Source organism: Lonchura striata, chromosome 11 (assembly GCF_050655825.1).
Source record: "Lonchura striata isolate lonStrDom1 chromosome 11, ASM5065582v1, whole genome shotgun sequence".
Classification (NCBI taxonomy): Eukaryota; Metazoa; Chordata; class Aves; order Passeriformes; family Estrildidae; genus Lonchura; species Lonchura striata.
This window is the reverse complement of record NC_140713.1, coordinates 18077558-18095122: the sequence shown is the minus strand read 5'-3', so window position 1 is coordinate 18095122 and position 17565 is coordinate 18077558. Positions and strand designations below refer to the sequence as shown.

General features: G+C 55.3%; 1 protein-coding gene across 1 annotated transcript; it reads left to right on the top strand.

Annotated features, from left to right (window-relative positions):
• The first annotated feature begins 408 nt into the window (after positions 1-408).
• Positions 409-17478, top strand: HSD11B2 (hydroxysteroid 11-beta dehydrogenase 2). Its single transcript, XM_021541024.3, has 5 exons — positions 409-718; positions 14726-14938; positions 15199-15384; positions 16013-16150; positions 16611-17478. Exons 1-5 carry the CDS (start codon positions 424-426, stop codon positions 16970-16972), a joined length of 1194 nt encoding a protein of 397 aa, XP_021396699.1. The 5' UTR covers positions 409-423; the 3' UTR covers positions 16973-17478.
• Positions 17479-17565: the final 87 nt, after the last annotated feature.

The following is a 17565-nucleotide window of genomic DNA, read 5'->3' as shown; positions in this document are numbered from 1 at the left end:
TCCCTAGCTGAGCTGAGCTGAGCTGAGCCATGCCAGACTAATCAACACTGAACGCACATACCTAGGCAGCACAATATCCGGAGCAGGACTGAGCCAAGCCAAACCGTGCCGAACTGAGATCGAGCCGTGCCTACCCGGGCAGCGCGATGTCCCGAGCCGCGCCACGCAGTACCGAGCCGAGCTGAGCCGTGCCGAGCTGCGGGTACCAAGGTGCTCCGCCTTCCCCGCTCCCCGGCCGCTGGTGTCGGTGCCTCTCCCGGTGCCCGGCGCTCCCGGTGCCCGGCGCTCCCGTCCCGCCCGTCTCCCATTGGCGGCGGCCGGTCCCGCCCCGCCCCGCTCCCCCGCCGGGCGGCTATAAACGGGCGCGGCGGGGCGGGCGAGCGGCAGCGGCGGGGCCGTGCCGGGCCCGGGATCGGGACCGGGATGGAGCCGGGGCTGGAGCGCTGGGCGCACGGCGCGCTGTGGGCGGCGCTGGCCGGCAGCCTGGCGCTGCGGGCGGCGCGGCGGGCGCCGGGGCCGGGCCGGGGGCTGGGGCCGCCGCTGGGCCGGGGGCTGGTGCTGCCGCTGGCGCTGCTGGCCGCGCTGCAGAGCCTGTGCCGCGCCTGGCTGCCGCTGCCCCTGGGGCTGGCCCTGGCCGCCGCCGCCGCCGGGCTGCTGCTGTGGCGGGCGGCGCCCCGCGGGCTGCTGCCGGTGGCGGGCAGAGCCGTCCTTGTCACAGGTGAGTGCGGGGACACGGCAGCGACGCCCCGACGGCACCGCCTGGGCTCGGCGGGGAGCGGAGTGGGGTGTCCCGCAGGCAGCAGGACGCTGCTGTCTGTGGGGTCCCGCTGGGGACCAACCACCGCTGCCAGCGCATCCCTCATCCTCTTCCACGTCCAAGCAGAACCGGCCGGGCTGTATCTGCCCCGCGAAGCAGGGAGTTGCAATGGCCCCTCGAGTGTTGACCGCTAGTTGCAGCATGATGCCGAGAGCTGCTTCTTCTGGAAGCCCTGAGATTAGGTGGGACAGAGCCAGAGCGCCGGCTTGGGACCCTGTCGGCTGGCCCCAGGGCTTCCCTCTCCTCTTTTCCCCTTCCCTTCCTCCCCTCCGGAGTTGTTCTTGGAAAGGTTCTCATAGTATCTCTAGAGGCTTCAACGGAGCTTGCCACCTAGTGCTGAGCATCACTGCTTCATCCAGAGCTCCATCCAGGGAGCTGCTGGCAACAAAGTCCTCCACTGTGTGGGTATCCTTGGAAAATGCTGCCCAGCTGCTGTCTGCCTCCTCTTTAGGCTGCCTGGTCCAAAGCTCCTCTGTGGTCCTGAGCTCCTAAGAGAATGTGCTATGCTCCCAAGTTTTGCACAGCTCTGGCTTGCTGGCTGAAGCTCTTTAGGATATCTTGATATATACATGGTTTCTCACTCCTTCCTCCTGGCAGTGGAACTGAAGGATGAGAGCCAGGCTCAGCAGTGCATTGCTGTGAGGCAATAGTAGTGGAGCAATGAGGAGGAAGTGCTGGAGCTGGGGTGATTTTTGCTCCAGGTGTGCCTGGAAGGTGCTGCTGGCTCCACATGGATGAAGAGGGGAGGGAAATTTCTGGGCATGACCTTGGCAGTGCTCCCAAGGACAAGAGCCTGCATTCTGGTGGGGATGTCTGGGCTGGGCTTGGAGGTGCTGAAGCTGGAGAAGGCAGTTTGCTTCTTTCCTAGAAAATTAAGGCAAGACCTGGGTCCCCCTTCCAGCTCAAAGGGTTCTGTGGTAGCAGTAGGAAGTGCAGGGAATCCTCTCTGGAGGAGGAAGATCAGAGGAGCAAGGCAATGGATGAATGAATGATTCAACTGAGTGAAGGTCGAAGCTGCAGCAGGGCAGGGCTACCTGGGGAGGATGACTGACAGCCATACACTCACAGGTGCCCTGTGGCACACCAGCTCTGGCAGCCCTGGCTCCCTGGCATTGCCTGTATAATTAGTGAGTCAGTGGCTGGAACAAGGTGTTCTTGCCCCAGTGCATTGAGGTGGCACCTCTGCAGCTCTGATGTGTTTGCTCTTGGCTGTAAATATTTTGTGGTTTTACAGGTTTGAGGTGCAGCCCACAGTGCGGGATTGGTGTTTCTGTACTGCTGCTCTGGCAAGTGCCTGCCAAGGGGCAGATGTGAGGGCTGTTTTTTGCTGGGGATGGCATCCCTCACTTGAGTATTTGTATAGTAAATAGCCTGATTCTTTTATGAATTAATTCCAGGCAACTAGGTATTGAGTAGCTGCTCGTGTCTCCTGTGGGAGCAGCCGGGAAGGATCAGCTCGAGGAGAAAGGCAGCCTGACCTTCCTCTTCTTGCCAATGGGAAGCAAAGCCTGGCAGAGAGAGCAGCATGGGCATGGATGGCTGGCAATGTTGGGCCTCTTTGAAGGTGTGTGATGTCAGGGACAGAACTTCTGCGATGCTGTGTGTTGTGCTGGACCTTGGAGATAAGCTGAGAAATGGCACAAAGTCCCCTCCCTGTGGAGCTCTTCAGGTTTCAGCCTGAAAATCTTTAGGCATCATTTCCTTGTATACATATCTTGGCTGCTGTCTTAATCCTGCAGCAGGTTCAGTGATGCTTCTGGGGCAAGTTAAGGTGGCTGCAGTGCTGTTCTATCTCCCAGGTGACGAGTTTCAGCTCTTCCAGCTGCCCACTCTCCCTGGGAACAACCCTAAGTTGAGCTCTGCATGTGATGCTCCAGCCCCATGTGCTATTCAGACATCACTGGCTAAATAAAACTTAGTTATGGGAGGGATTGAAGGAAAACTAACTGTGCAGCTCAGCGGGAAAATAGCAGAGCAGCTGTGGAGCTGCTGCAGAGCAAAGCTGCTGACCCTGTGGTAGCAGCAGGGGCTGGAAAGTTGTGGCGTTTCCCATCTGTTGCAGGTTTGCATTTTTGACTGTTGCACGTGGGACTGGGGTTTGGCTGGAGCAGGGATGGGCAGCCACCTGCTGCTAAAGGGGAGCAAGGGATGCTGTGCTTTCCCATGAGGCATCCCCTGGGCTAGCAAAGTAAGTGCTCACTAATCCGTGCAGTGCTGTGTTTGTCTGGGGCTTTTGTTCTGCATCCCGATGGTCCAGCTTCTCCAGGAGCATGGCTCCGGTGGATGCAGCCTGGCTGGGGGCAGAGGGTAAGGAAAGTGTTAATCTTGTCTTCCTAGGGGATGTAACATCTGTTTTCAGGGAGGAGGAGAATGCCCTCCTGTGCAGCCAGGGGCTGGGAGAGGTCAGCCCCAGGAGGATGGTGGGGATGAGGAGGGGAGCAGAGATCAGCTCCTTGGCCTGAGCTGGGAGGGAGACAGCAGCTGTCTCCATGCCTCCTTTGGTCTGCTGTCCTGAGCCTGCCCTTGTCTTAAAGATGAGCCCACACCTGGCAGAGGCTTTGGCCAAACTCGGAAAACAAGGACCCAAACATACCTGCAGTGTGAGCAGGGTTGCTGCCTGACCAGAGCCTGATCCAGCCCTGGGAAGCTGCAAGGCAGCCAGTACCTGGTATCCCTCACTACAGTGTGTGACAGGGCACTGCCAGGTGCAGGTGCTGCTGGCTGGCACCTGTGGGCCTGTGGTGGCAGTGGCTCACTGAGAACTGCCTGCTCTGAACATCAAACAGCTGGTTTGTGTCTGCATCCCCCTTCCCAAATGTGAAATGGCACTGCTGGGTGTTCTTAGGGCCACTGGACTCCTCAGAGCTGTGTGAACAAAGAGGACAATTATTATATCCCATACTCCTTCCCACTGAGAATTGATACAAAAAGTAGTCCGGCCTCTGGAGCACGGGCAGGGCTGATGGGCTGCAAGAGCAGTTTTGGAGGGAGGTGAGGAGCTGCCATTTCTTTCTGGCCTCTCCAGAGTCAGGCTGACAGTGCTTTGTGCAAGGTTGGGCTTTGTCTGAGTCAGTTTAGACATGAACCTACAACATCCTTTGGTTCCTGTGGAATTCAGTGAGTCTATTGAAACCATCCAACTCAACTGGGTGCCTGGAGGTGGTGGAGGGATGGCCAGGTGCATCCCAGGGCTCCACTGAGCAGCTGGAGAAGCCTCTTGCTGTGTAGGTCTGCCATGTGTGACTGTGGGGTGGTTCTTTGGACAGTAGCCAATTGCCCAATTTACTGCAGAGCCTTGAAAAGCACCAAATGCAAAGCAGCCCACAGAGTCTGCCTGCCTGCAGAGCAAAGGAAGGACAGGAGTCGTGTTACAAGATATTGGTTCATATGCTTCAGCTTGGATGGAAAGTTGAAAATTTTGAATTGTTGTTCTGTCTATAACGGTGGTACCTGAATTAGCTCTCCAAAAACCCCAAATATCAGGATGGCTGCCTGAGAGAAGCAGTCTGGGTCTCTTGTATCCTTGCTCTTCCTTGGTGCAGCCTGTGAAGGAAGCTAGGAGCACCTGAAGATTGGTCTGTCTTCCAACAAAGCATCTCTGTGAGCAAAACTGGTTGTTGGTCAGGCTGCCCAGACCCAAACATGCCCTGTCCTCCTCTCTTCTTCCTGGCTGCAGGGAAAGTGTGGTTTTCCTGGTGAAGCCTTCTTGTTACAATTGCATGCCCCATTAACAATCTGAAATGGGTCAGAGGTTCAGATCATGCTCAAGGTTAACAGAGGCTTTGCAACTTGCAGTGCTTCAGTGTTTCCCATGGACTCCACAGATGTTGAAGCATCTGCTGGCTGCAGCAGGAGTGAGTGATTCAATCCAGATGTTGGGGCTCTTGCTTTCTGCCATGAAGGTAAATCACTTTCTGTGGTAAAAAAAGCAGTGTTGCTCCCATCTGGACTTTGATGTTGTCTTAGATCTATTTTCCAGCTAAACAAGGTGACTGAAAAATACTGGGGTCAAGGATTCAGGGCTGGCTCTGGCATGGGCACCTCTGCACCATGGCGTGGCCAGAGCACCTGCACAGCACTCTCACAGCCTGTGTTTGGTGCTGAGCTTGCCAGCAGCCTTGCCATGAGAAATGCTTTGTGCAAAGGTGCTGCAGCTCTCCATAGGTGACTTTTATTCTGCTTCTGGAGCCAGTGATTCAGCTCAGAGGTACCTGGGATTTTTACCCAGCCTAAGTGCAGGAGGTTGGAACTAGGTGATCTTTCAGTTCCTGCCAAACCAAACCATTCTGTGATTCTATGACTGAAAGTTGAAAATCAGCTTATTCCTTGAAATTGCTCTGATTTTTCCAGAATCTATTAAAAATTAACAGCAGAGGCAGCTGCTGCCTCCAAGCTGAGGGGTGGGACAGGACCAAAATCAAACACCCAAATTCCAGCCCTGGTGTACACACAATTCCTGGTATCCATGAAGTAAAAAAAAAATGCAACATTTAACTCTAGTTACAGGGTTTGCTAGTGGCTTTTGGGAACAGAGCAGGGAAGCTGTTTTTTCTGCCTCTATCTGCAGGGCTGAAGCTCTCCCCCCGCTTTGTCAGCAGCCCTCCATGGATTTAGGATTCTTCTTTCCCACGTAAGGTTTCTTCAGAAATAGATACCTACCCCTGCTCACCACAGGCATGTGGATAGATATGCTTGGCTTTTTCTCACTTATCTATAAAATAAGCACTTTTGAAGCCTACTAATGACACAGACCTGTTGAGGTGGGAGTTTTTAGCACCGTTAACCAAAAATGATGAGCACAGCTAATTAGGAGGAAAAACACATTGAGGTTTCATACTGTGGGAGACTGGAGTTGGTAGAGAAACCCAAGCTGGCTTGATTAACCTCGGGGTTATGCGGGGACATGAGAGCAACAAAGCAAAGACTTCCCTGCCGAAATGAGATTGTCAGATGGGAACGGATGCTTTCGGAAGAAGTGTAGGCAGTTGCTGCCCTCTAGTCCAATGAGCAGCACATTTTTAATGAGGTCTGGGATTGGGTTACCCACTGTTGAGTCTAGCTCCCCTCAAGCCAGGATCTGGTTACAGAAGAGCCAGTTGCTGCTTTTACTGCTGGGAGCACAGCACAGGGTTGGTGGACTTGCCCAGCCAGGGTTTTGTCTGAGGGGGCTCTTCAAGGTGTTTCCATCAAATATTTGCCTTCTCCCCATAGTTGCTGGTCTAAAACTCCAGCTGGAAGGGCTTTTTTTTTTTTTTTCTGAGGAGGAAAGGCTGCAGGGCTTTTGTACCTCTTCACTTTATGATGTCTCTCCTCAGATATGAGGTATTGCTGTGGAGCCTCCAAGGCCAGGATCGGGCTTGGAGCCATCTGGGTTAGTGGAAGGTATCCCTGCCCACAGCAGGGGTGTTGGAATAACCCTATAAGGATAATGCTATAAGGTCCCTTCCAAACTAACTGTTCTATATTAAGGTGGAAAATGCTCTATGATAAGGTGGAAAAAAAATTTCTATGATAAGGTGGAAAAACTGCCCTCATGCTGTCAGTGCATTGCTACATGTATAGTTTAGGACTTTTTAACCTCTCCAGCATGTGCCTGTTACCTCCTTCCCTGCTCCCCTCAGTGGTTGCGGTATATCCACCATCTCCCATTCTTCTGTCTCAGCTTGTATGTGCAACATATCACTTCTGCTTCCTTCTCCCCTGGAGAGCTGCCAGCCCCTGAGCTTTATCAGCTTCCCCCTCGGGAGCTGGCTTCCCTGTCACACATGGTGCTGTCCTGGGATTTGCTGGCTCTAAGGCTGTAATCTTGAAAAGCAGTTTTTGGCTTTACAGGCTTTGCGGCGGCGCTTCCTCTTGTTGGGTGGTTGACCCTGTGGAGCCAGATGGCGAGTGACTCCCAGGCAGGCTGGGAACAGAGAGAAGGGATGGGCTGGAAAGCTCAGGTACCTGCCCAGACGTCTTCTGTGGCAGCTCTGAAAGTCTGGCCTCTCAGAATCATAGAAGCTCTGAATAGTTTGGGTTGGAAAAGATTTTAAAGACCATCTTGTTCCAACCCCCTGCCATGGGCAGGGACACTTTCTATCAGACCAGGTTGCTCCAAGCCATATCCCACCTGGCCTTGAACACTTCCAGGGATGGGACAGCTGCAGCTTCTCTGGGTGATAAGGGCCTTATCCTGCTATGAGTAACCCACTGTGACCAGTGTTTGTTCCTCTCTAGGGTCCTGGTTACCAGGTGGGGATAAGCTCCAACCTGGGGTGTGCAGCCATCCCAGGATGAATTCTGTCCTCCTCTTTCAGCTGTTGTGCTGGCCTCTGCCTAAGCTGAAGGGCACATGTGGGTGCTGCCCTGGCATTGTCTGGGTCAGCCCAACTATGTCCAAGCACATCAGCCTGGAGGGCCACCCTCATGTATTTTGGGGAAATTGCACCAAAGTAGACTTATGATACTCAAACTCTTACTCTGAAGAGCTGGTGAGAGCTGCAGGTGAAGAGTAAGGAGGGCACAACTTCAGCTGTGTATGGAAAGGGCAGGTGGGTTGGGGTCATCATGGGGCACAGCTCTGAGCCTGGGGGCTTAAACAGCTAAACAGCTCAGTGTATTTCAAAAGCTGTCTTGGCAGAAGCTCAGTTGGTGTTTGCTCAAGTGTTTTCCTCTGTTTCTAAAAAAAAAAAAAAAAAGTCCCCCGCTTCACATGGATCTGGAAGCTGCAAAAGAAAATATTTGGTGCAGCTGTAGAGACCATCATGATGAGGGAATGGGCAGGGCTTGCACCACTTCTGCATGCTTGGGACTGTGGCATGAGGTGGGAGTTTGCTCTTGTGACAAGGAGAGTGATGAGATGGCACCTTACAAGCAAAGAAATATCTCATCAGCAAAATACCCCTAAATACTATCCCTAGTGCTCCGTTGAAACTGCTGTAGCCTTATTGGGGTGCTACAAACTCTGAGATGCTTAACATGGTGATCCCCTGGGCTTGCTCTGACCTGTTGCTTTGGTCAGCACTGTCCCAGCATGGCATTGTCCCTGCTGGCATCACTTATGACTTGCCCACAGTGCTGTCTGGGTGGCACTTCAAAGCTCTCCCATGGTTGACCTGTCTCACCACATGGTTATAGACTTCCTAGTCATGCCGTGGCTGTGGTGCTTTGCTGTCCTGGCTTAAAAACACCTTCCCTGAGATGTCCCTGGGTGGTGATGGCTCATGGTGGTCCATGTAGAAGAGCTGTTCTTCCTTTCAGCTGCCTGTGGATGGATTAGCTCTGCCTGTAGCAGGCCTTAGGCATGACCTGATACCTCTCTTCGCTTGTTAGCACACAGGAGGGATGGATATGGGGCTTGGCTGGTGGCTCTCCAGCCTGCTGGGAGTCCCTGGAGAGCCCTTTTGCAGACTAGAGGTGCCCACCAGCACGTGCCCCAGCCATGGCTTTATTGCCACCACCTTATTCCCCAGGAGCATCTTCAGACATTCCAGACCTAGCCAGTGGAGCTTTCTGGCTTCTCAGCCTGTTTCCTACCCAGCCTCTCCCTCTCCAAGAGCCCAGGTGGATGCTACCAGTGCCAGCTTGCCACTGGCACGGATCTTGACTGACACCTGATCTTGAGTGATCTGGTCGAGTTGTGTCTCTGGGCCATGGGTGTCCTTCCCAGTGACAGCTCTTCCTGATGGATGGCTTTTGAGGCTTGTCAGCTCCATGTTCCCAGTTCACCATGTTCCCTTTGAAGTTTATTATTAACCCAGCTATCACCATAGCTCTTCACAACTTCCTCTTCTCCAAGGGACAGCCATTCATCCCAGATTAGCTCTCATGTACGGCCTGTGCCAGGCGATGTCTGTGCTGCTGTCTTCTCTCGTGTATCCCTGCCTCCTGGAAGATCAAATTCTTGACTGTGAGAGTCTCACTGCTCCTTTTGAGGAGAGGATCTCCCCTCGGTGGAGACAGCAGGTGCCGGAAGATGCCATCCAGCCCTGGTGTGCGGTGAGCGGCTGCTTCTAGGAAGTTCCTGTGCTGTCTTTCTGCGAAGTGTCGCAGCGATGCTGGAGGTGGCACTTCCTCCCCCCACCCCCCGTCAGCTTGTGAGCCCAGGGTCACTGCTCACTGCAGCAGCATCGCTGCCATGCCAGGGCTGGGTGAATTCCTGGGTCCCAGCCTCTTTGAGCATCCCACCAGGCACTGGCCTTGCATTGCAGGGGGTGGCTGGGCTCATTCCTGTCCTGCTGTCCCGGGCACTAACAAGCTCCTGCGTTCATTAGCCCCACTGGTGGCAAGCAGCATCTGCTGCTCACAGCTTTGGTGGGGGATAAAACACCTGGTTGGCTTTTAGTGACAGTGATGGGGAGGGCTGTGGCCTCTGACACTTTTTTTATTGCCCAGCTGCTTTTGTGCTATCAGTCCCCAATACTGATGCACCAGTAAAACTCCTGAGAAATGGTCTTTAATCCAGAAACTGTGGTTACATTCACGCTGGCCTGGGGCCTCCTCGTCATCTCTATCTGGTTGTGTTGGTCGTCTAGGCAGAAAATCAGATTTCCCCCCTTCTCTTTGTTAAGTGGGAGATAACTTCCCGGGTGGAGGTGATGACTGTGAGGCCCCAGGAACATTTGGCTAATCCATTGTAATTCCTACCATCTGGCTATTGTCCCCGGCACAGGGAGGGGCAGGTCACCCATGTACCCCCTGCCATGAGCATTCCTAGCTCTGCCTTCTGTCATGAGTCTCCTTGTAGGGCTGAGGGCTTGTCTGCCCCATAAGGAGTTTGCTCTGACCCATAGGACCTGTTGGAGGGATGTGGCTATCCTGGGCTGTGGGAGCCATCAGCAATCTCCCTCCAGCTACCCGTGTTATATCATGCAGGGGGGAGCAGGGGTAGTGTGTGCCCCCCTTGGCTCAGGTCCTGCTCAGGAAGGTGGCTGAGGCTTTGCAGGGATGCACACCCAGGCTGGGTCGGGGGCTCCTGCATTATCCACTCACTAGGGATTTGGGGATAGAATTTGGGTCATCCCTAAAGGTATCTTCCGGCTTTAATTTAATTTAATTTAATTAGCCTTGTGGCTTCCTGAACCCCAGTGCTGAGGACCAACAGTAGCATCACTAGGCCTGCTGCCACCCCAGCCCTGTCTGCCTGTGCTTGAGCATGAGGGCTGCTCGCATGGGGAATGGGAACATGGAATGCCATGCAAGCCAGTGGCTGGGGTGGTGCTTCCTGTGGACAGTGATGACTGGATGGGTTGGGGGCTGTGGATGCTCCTTCCCAGCCCCACTCCCACAGAAGTACCTTGGCAGATGGTGGCTAATGCCTGGCTGGGGAGGTCAGGGCTGGCTGTGGTAGCCCAGCTGCTGTGGGGACAGGTGCTCCTGCCTTCCCCTCCCTCTCTGGTGCCCTGGCAAGAATTTGTTCCCTCTTGTCCAGGGCTGACATCACCCCTTTATCACTCCTTGCTCCAAATGTGTGCAGCATCCGGAAGGTGTTGGCCACTGGGCCTTGCCCTGCCCACACAGGATTTTGCTGGGCATTTTATCCTGCCTGGACCTGCACTGTGCAAGGACCCCCTCCTTGAGTTCCTCTGGGGGACTGCTGTCCCCTCTGATGGCACCATCTCCAGCTGGTGCCACCTTGTCCTGTGCTTCCGCGCCCATGAGATGCCCACGCTCCCAGGATGGAGTTGAAATGAACAGCTGAGTTGGGATCAGTGCCTGCTCAGGCACCCAGCTGAGCCTCCCTCAGTGCTGCCTGGCTAAATCCCATACCATGCCCAGAGAAGCTAGATACACGACAGCAGTCAATCCTGTCAGAGCCAGGTCACTTTTAGCTTGGCATCCCAGGCAGAGTTTGAGCCTGAACCTATGGAAACAAGTGGCTCAGCATGTTAATCCATTTGGCCTTGGTGCCCCAGCTCCCCGCTGTTGATGGTGTCCTTGAGCCTGGTGACAGCTCCACCTTAGTGAGGCCTCTTGAACAGGGTAGTGGGACACAGCCCTAAAGCTCTTTGGGGAGGTGGGATTGGTGTCCTGAGATTTGGGGAGCAGCAGGAGGAACCCAGCCTGCAGAGCTGATGGGGGTGGAGGGGGTAATTCCCTTCTGAGTGCCCAACTCAGCCGGCAAGCTCCCAGTCAGTGGAAGATGGAGCATCCTCAAGGGGTGCCTCCAGCTGCCTTGCTGCCAGCAGGAGGGCTGCCCCTCGGGCTGCTGACTGACCACACTGCTAGGGTGACCATGGGGGAGAGGGTCCGTCACAAGGGTACTCAGCCCTGGGACAACCCCTCTTCAGCTTCCACAACAGGATCCTCAGCTGGGGTGGCTGTGGAGGGCCGAGATCCAGGGAGCTGCCACTGTACCCACCAGGCTCTGGGCAGTTTTGTAGGCACATGAGAATTCTTTAGCTAAGCTGTGCTTCTCACTGCTTAGGTTTTTGTTGGTCCTCACCTGTTGCACATAGTTCAGGGGTAAGGATGCAGAGGTCATAAGGATGCACAGCTTGTGGTTCAGGGACAAGGGTGCTCAGTTTATGGCTCAGGGATGATTCACAGCTCACAGCCTGAGGATGAGGATGTACACAGCTCATGGCTTGGGGATGAATAAGTCTGTCTTGTAGCTCAGGGCTTAAGATGCACAGCTTGCAGTTCCACAGCTCCGGAATGAGACTGCACAGCTCATGGCTCACAGATGGGGACTCTCAGCTCACGGCTTGGGAAGGGAAGTCACTCCTAGGTTGTGTTGGGGTGAGCACCGCAGACCTGTGCCGCCAGCCCTCCATCATGTACCGTGCCAGCAGTGGGGGCAGGGGCAGGCACGTGGTTGTGGTTCAGCAGCTCCCGGGTCACAGCCGTGTTATTGACCCTCTCTGCTCCAATCAAAAAACCGTAGCACTAATTTTGAGCATGTCTGTGTGTGGTGGCCTTGGTGCTGGTGCAGGAGAGCAGGGTGAATACCTGAGACAGCAAAATGTCAGAGCGTGCCATGCCTGACTCACCTGAAAGAAATGTGTCCACACCAAACTGGGGCTGCAGCTTCAGCCGGCTCCTGGCAGCGAGGAAGCACGAGCGGTGCAGGCTGGCTGGGAGCTGCCCAGCTGGCACAGCTCAGCCCCGGCAGTGGCTCCGCTGTCACCAGCGAGGAGCAGCTCTGGACAATGGATGCAAGATGCTGTGGTCAGTCCTCTTTGCCCCCCCCAAGTGGGCAGGAGGGCACCCCTTATGATGATGCTGGAGGCCAAACCTTTTTGCTTGCTCAAGATAAGTAAAATTGGGGCTTGTCATGCCAAAATTCTAGTGGAGGCTTGCGTCTCTCACTCTTTGGGGAGCTGCTGAAGTGGCTGGAGCTTCTGCAAAGTCCTCAGGAATTGCTGCTGACCCGCTGCTCTGGAAAACATCCGTCTGGCCCCTGGTGCAAGAGTTTGTTCCGGCTTGCTGAGCCTGTGGAGGGCTCCTGGATTTTGCAACCTGGACTCAGGTTTTGCTCTTCTCCTGCTGCAGAAAAAGCCTCTGTCTGCTGGCCCAGGGTCCATGGGGATGCGATACAGGGGCTTCAAGGTACCTGCTCTCCTCTGCTGCGCTCCCAATGCTGGGCTCCTGTGCTTCATCTGACCACGTCCCTCCCTCCAGCACGACTGTGAAACCAGTTGGCAAGCTGGGAGTTGGGGCGGGGGGAACTGGCGCCGGCATCTCCTCGTGATGCAGCATCCTGGGAGGGCAGCGAGCCCAGCGCCAGCCTTGCTGGGGCTGCACAGACTGGACGGCTCCAGCGCTCCCGGCGGGGCCGGGCCAGCGGCAGTGGCTCCTGTGCCAGCTCCAGCGTGGCCAGCAGCTCATGTGCTGGTGGCCATGGGGAGTGAACATGGCCCTGGGAAAGCTGCCATGCTTTGGGGCCACGTGTTATGGGCCCAGGGGGTTCATTGTCCCTCCCTGCACTCTTGGCCATGCCTGAGCACAGCGGATGGGAAGCTGAGTAGCAACGGAGACCTTAAATAACACCAGAGCATCCTCACCCTCCTGGCCTTGGGCCTCCCGCCAGCCTCCCAGGAGTTTTTTTTTTTTGGTATGTGTGTGAATAAATTAGAACTTCCGAAACAAACCCTCTGACTGCCCTGCTCCTCTAAGGCAAAACAAATCCTGCCTGACTTGGACAGCATGTGGCTGTGTTTGCTCCCTCCTTGCCAGACTTGCCATAAGAAGCCAGCAAACCTGGCTCTGTTTTTTGGGATGTTTCCCGGGGTTTGTTACGTGGTGATAGGAAGCTTCATGTTTGGAGTGGAAGCTTTTCTTGCCAGCTGCATGGGATCAGTGCAGGTAACCCTCCTGTCAGCTGAGTCATGGTGAGGCTGTGGCCACAAGCACTTTTATTTTTAAACCTTATCTTTATTGCAGTTTTCTCCCGCAGTGCTCAGAAAGGTGAAATGCACCTTATCTGTTTGTCTGCTGGCAGCATGCACTGCTCCTAGGGAGGGGAGAGATGGATGTGCTGTGCTGGCAGCACCTTCAGCATGCCCTGCAGACCAGGGCTCTGGGGGCGATGCTGGGGCAATGCCAGGGTGATGCTGAGCCAACCTGGCACACATCCATGAGTGTTGGGTGTTGTGTGGGAAAGGGAGGTCCCCTGCAGCCCCTTCCTGCTAACTGAGCACCTCTGGGCTGTGTTATCACTCTGGCCTCTGGCCAGAGGTTTAATTACATGTTTCTGACATAGCAATAGAGAAACCTGAGCTGGGGACTGGGACAGAGATGTTGAACCAATGCTTAGCTGGCACCCCAAGAGCTGTATCCCAGCCTGGGGGTATGAAGAGTGAGGCAGCCAGTCCCTGTGCCCACCCCCTCCCCCCACAAAGGCCAGTGGAGGGGTGCTGAATCTTGTGAGCTAACAGTCCCCAGGACCACTGTTGTGTCCACCCTGGGGTGGCTCCGGGTGCCACACAGGGTCCGTTTTCAGGGATGTCCTCACAAGCACCCAAAGGTGCGGGGCAGGAGCGTACAGGGCCATGGGGCTGCCCCTGCAGCGCTCCCCTGTTAATGGTTAATGTGACTGGGCAGCAGTTGTGGCACAGACTCCCCGAGCTATCAGTGCTGCCATCGGCCCCGGGAACAGCCTGTACCTTGCTGCTGCTGCTGTTTGTTTGCATCCTGGCCGCTCCACCCTGGCCACTGGCCTTGTGACCGCTCTGCAACAGCCAGCTCCCGCCTGGGCTGTCCCCCAGACACCCCAATGGCAGCTTTGCAGGTGACAGTGTCACCTGTGGTGCCCCTGTTTGAGCAGAGACAGAGGAAATGAGGCTGGGACCGGACATGGAGCACCAGTACTCTCCTGAGTGGTCCAGCCCATTTGGATGCTCCCTTGAAGGATGCAGGGTAGCAGAGTAGACCAGAATCCTTTTTTTCCCTCACCCTTTTTAATCCCCTTATGCCCCAGCCAGGTGAAGAGGTCTTATGCCTCTTGACCACTTTCTGGGAGACAAAAAGCATTCGGCAAGTCTCCCACTGAGCCTTATTGCCAGCTATGAATGGTGCTTGATGGAGCTTTTAGAGGCTATTTTGAGGGTTGATGAACTCGCATTGCTGCAGGGCTCTGAGCTGTTCAGCTCCTTATTGGTGCCTGCAGGTTTACCTGCACCTTAAATCAGGGAGGTGCTCAGAGCGATGGGGTTGCAGATAAAGACTGTTTTCTTCCTCCAGCAAGAGAGAGAAAACAGCAGCTCTGGGACCTGCTAATGCCCCAGGGCAAGGTCACATCCTGATGAGTCAGGAGCTACAGCGGGGTGCAGAGCCGAGGTGGTTCTCGGGCAAGGGAAACTGATGCTGGGGTGGATGTTTGGTTCCCGGGGTTGGTTCCTGGTGACAGGCAGAGCTAAGGGATCTTTGGGAGCTGGAGACAGTGGCTGTCACTGTCCACTGCAAGGCTGTTCCCGTCTCTTTCAGGATGTGACTCGGGCTTTGGGCAGGCAACAGCCCGGCACTTGGACATTATGGGCTTTCGGGTGTTTGCCAGCGTGCTGGACCTGCAGAGTCCCGGTGCCCAGGAGCTGCGCCAGAGCTGCTCGACGAGGCTGACGCTGCTGCAGATGGACCTGACCAAGACTGAGGACATCCAGCGTGTCCTGCAGCATATCCAGGCCCACACCAACAGCACAGGTAGGAGCTGCCTTTGGCAACCCCACAGAACTCCCTGGGATCTCAGCCTGCAGCCAGCATGGCAGTGGCAAACCTAAATGTGTCTCCTCAGGGGGCTGTCTCCCTGTAGGCACCTGTGCCAACAGCCTTTGCCAAGCTCTCTTCTTGTCCTGGGGCACCCAATTCCCTTGCAGGACCCCAGTCAGCCTGGGGAGCAGCTGGGAATCCCAGGGTGGGGCTTCCCCATTCAGGTCACCTCTTCAAGCATCCCATCCCCACAGGACTCTGGGGCCTGGTGAACAACGCCGGGTTCAATGACACCATCGCTGATGCTGAGCTCTCGCCGCTGGGCAAGTTCCGCACCTGCATGGAGGTGAACTTCTTTGGCTCCCTGGAGCTCACCAAGGGGCTGCTGCCCCTGCTCCGCTCTGCCGGCGGCCGCATTGTCACCGTGAGCAGCCCTGCAGGTGAGCAGCTTCCCTCCAGCATGGCACCCCTGGCACCCTCAGCCCAGGCATGGCTTGAGCAGCCCCATGGTATGGTCCAGCTCCCAACCCACAGGTACTCCAACTTTCTGAGCCAACTGGCACCAGGAACTCTAGAATGAGCTGGCAGCACTGCTAAACCCCACAGCAGACACCAAGATGTGAGGAGACATGGAGGCTGACAGTCAGCCTGGTCACAGGCAGCATGGACAACCCAAGCCCAGCTGCCATGTGCCTCCATTGGGCATTATAGCCCTGGCCAGGGTGGAAAAACCAACTTCCTCTCCCCTTGCCCTTTTTTTTGCCCATTAAAAAACACTAATCCTCCACTGGGGATGACAATCCCAAGCTTTAGCTGGACAAGGAGCAAAATCCCAAGCTTTAGCTGGACAAGAAGGAAAATCAATTTTCTCCTCCCTCACCACTTTTTTTCCCCCCATCAAAACATTGATTTGAAGCTGATTTCAGTTGTTTTCTCAGAAAAACAAACACCAAACCATTTCCTTGAGCAGGGGCCAGGAACACAGCCCTACACAAGCCCTGCCTTTTCCCCCCATTCTCCTCTGTCCCTGCTGGAGCACTGGCTCACTCATTCTTTCACTCATGCCAGGTGACATGCCCTTCCCCTGCCTGGCAGCCTACGGGGCCTCGAAGGCAGCCCTCAGCCTGGTCATGGACACCTTCCGCAGCGAGCTCCAGCCCTGGGGCATCAAAGTCAGCCTCATCCTGCCCGGCTACTACAAAACAGGTAAGAGGGTCAGTGCCTGCTCCCTGTCTGTGCCTGTGGGCAAAGGACAGGTATCCCAGGGAGGCAGAAGATGAATCAATGGGATGCGTAGTTGGTGGTGCCAGCATGCAGCTTCTGAGCATCACCAGACATACTGGGACAGCGGCTATCCTGTGGCCACTGGGCTTTGATGGATTGGAAACAGCATCAGGATCAAGTCCTGCCAGCAGATCCCATACCACTAGAACTGGTCAAAGCAGCTCAGTCACGTTTATGATAACAGAATCCCCACTGCAGTCAGGATCCAAGACCCCTGGTCCAGTCTCAGGCTACCAAGAACCATGATGGTGCCAGTACTGTACTTCACTCACGGCAATCTTTACCAGGGTCTCAGCTGGACGGTGACTGGGGCTGCTGGCACCCATGGTAGGGGGGCTGGAGCGGGGGGCCCACACAGCTCACAGGGACTGTTTTCTTGCAGGGACGACATGCGACCCTGCCTTCTGGAACCTGCAGAAGCAGCAGCTGTTGGCCAGTCTACCCCAGGAGCTGCTGCAGGCCTACGGCAAGGAGTATGTGGAGGAGATCAACCAGCAGTTCATCCAGTTCATGAAGGTGGCGGTGGAGGACCTCAGCGCGGTGGTGAACAGCATCACAGAGGGGCTTCTGGCTGCCAACCCAGCCGTGCGCTACTACCCAGGGCAGGGCCTTGGGATCATGTATTTCATACACCGCTACCTGCCCTATTTTGTCCGAGACTTGTTTTTGAAAGGATTCTTCATCAACCCCAAGCTGCCCCGAGCCCTGCGGCGAGAGCACCACAACGATGTGAAGAAGGCCTGACCTCAGCCTGCACAGGCCCTTCTCCTGGGCTTTCCAGGCACACCGGCCCCTGAGCGCGTGCAAAGCCAAAGGCACTGCCCTCCTGCACCGTGGGGGAACAATCAGCACTAGACGTTAAAAACCAAATTTCTTTCCAAAATCAGGTAGATCTATTTTCTATTGTGCAAGAATCAACATTTTCTAGAGACATTGGTTTTGTATTTTTTCTAACCATGTACCCTCCAAGAGGCCCATCCCTGCCTGACTCTGCAGCTCTGCACTACAGGCTGGGATGTACCTCCTCAGCTACCACCTTCCTTACTGCTCTCAGAGCTGTTTGTCTCCATCCCCTTTTGGCTGGGTCAGGGCTGGGACCCTGTGGCCGCTGCCTCCCTGCCACTCATTACACACTCCACACGCTCCTGACGAGTGCAGGGGCCAAGACCAGGCTGCCAGTGCTGCAGAGCTCTTCATGAGATGAACTATGTGATTGTCACTTTTTAAATAAATCCATTCTTGATATTCCAGCAGGTTCTGGCTGTCTCCTTCCACAGTGCAGTGCTGCAATGCTGCTCAGGGATACCTGGCCTGTGAGCAGAGCTATGCTGGGTCAT

Excerpts from the sequence above, each read along its gene's own strand:
- HSD11B2 (XM_021541024.3), top strand. The coding sequence starts at position 424 with ATGGAGCCGGGGCTGGAGCGCTGGGCGCACGGCGCGCTGTGGGCGGCG. Across the intron at positions 719-14,725 it reads CAGAGCCGTCCTTGTCACAG|GATGTGACTCGGGCTTTGGG; the intron begins GTGAGTGCGGGG and ends CGTCTCTTTCAG. Across the intron at positions 15,385-16,012 it reads CACCGTGAGCAGCCCTGCAG|GTGACATGCCCTTCCCCTGC; the intron begins GTGAGCAGCTTC and ends CACTCATGCCAG.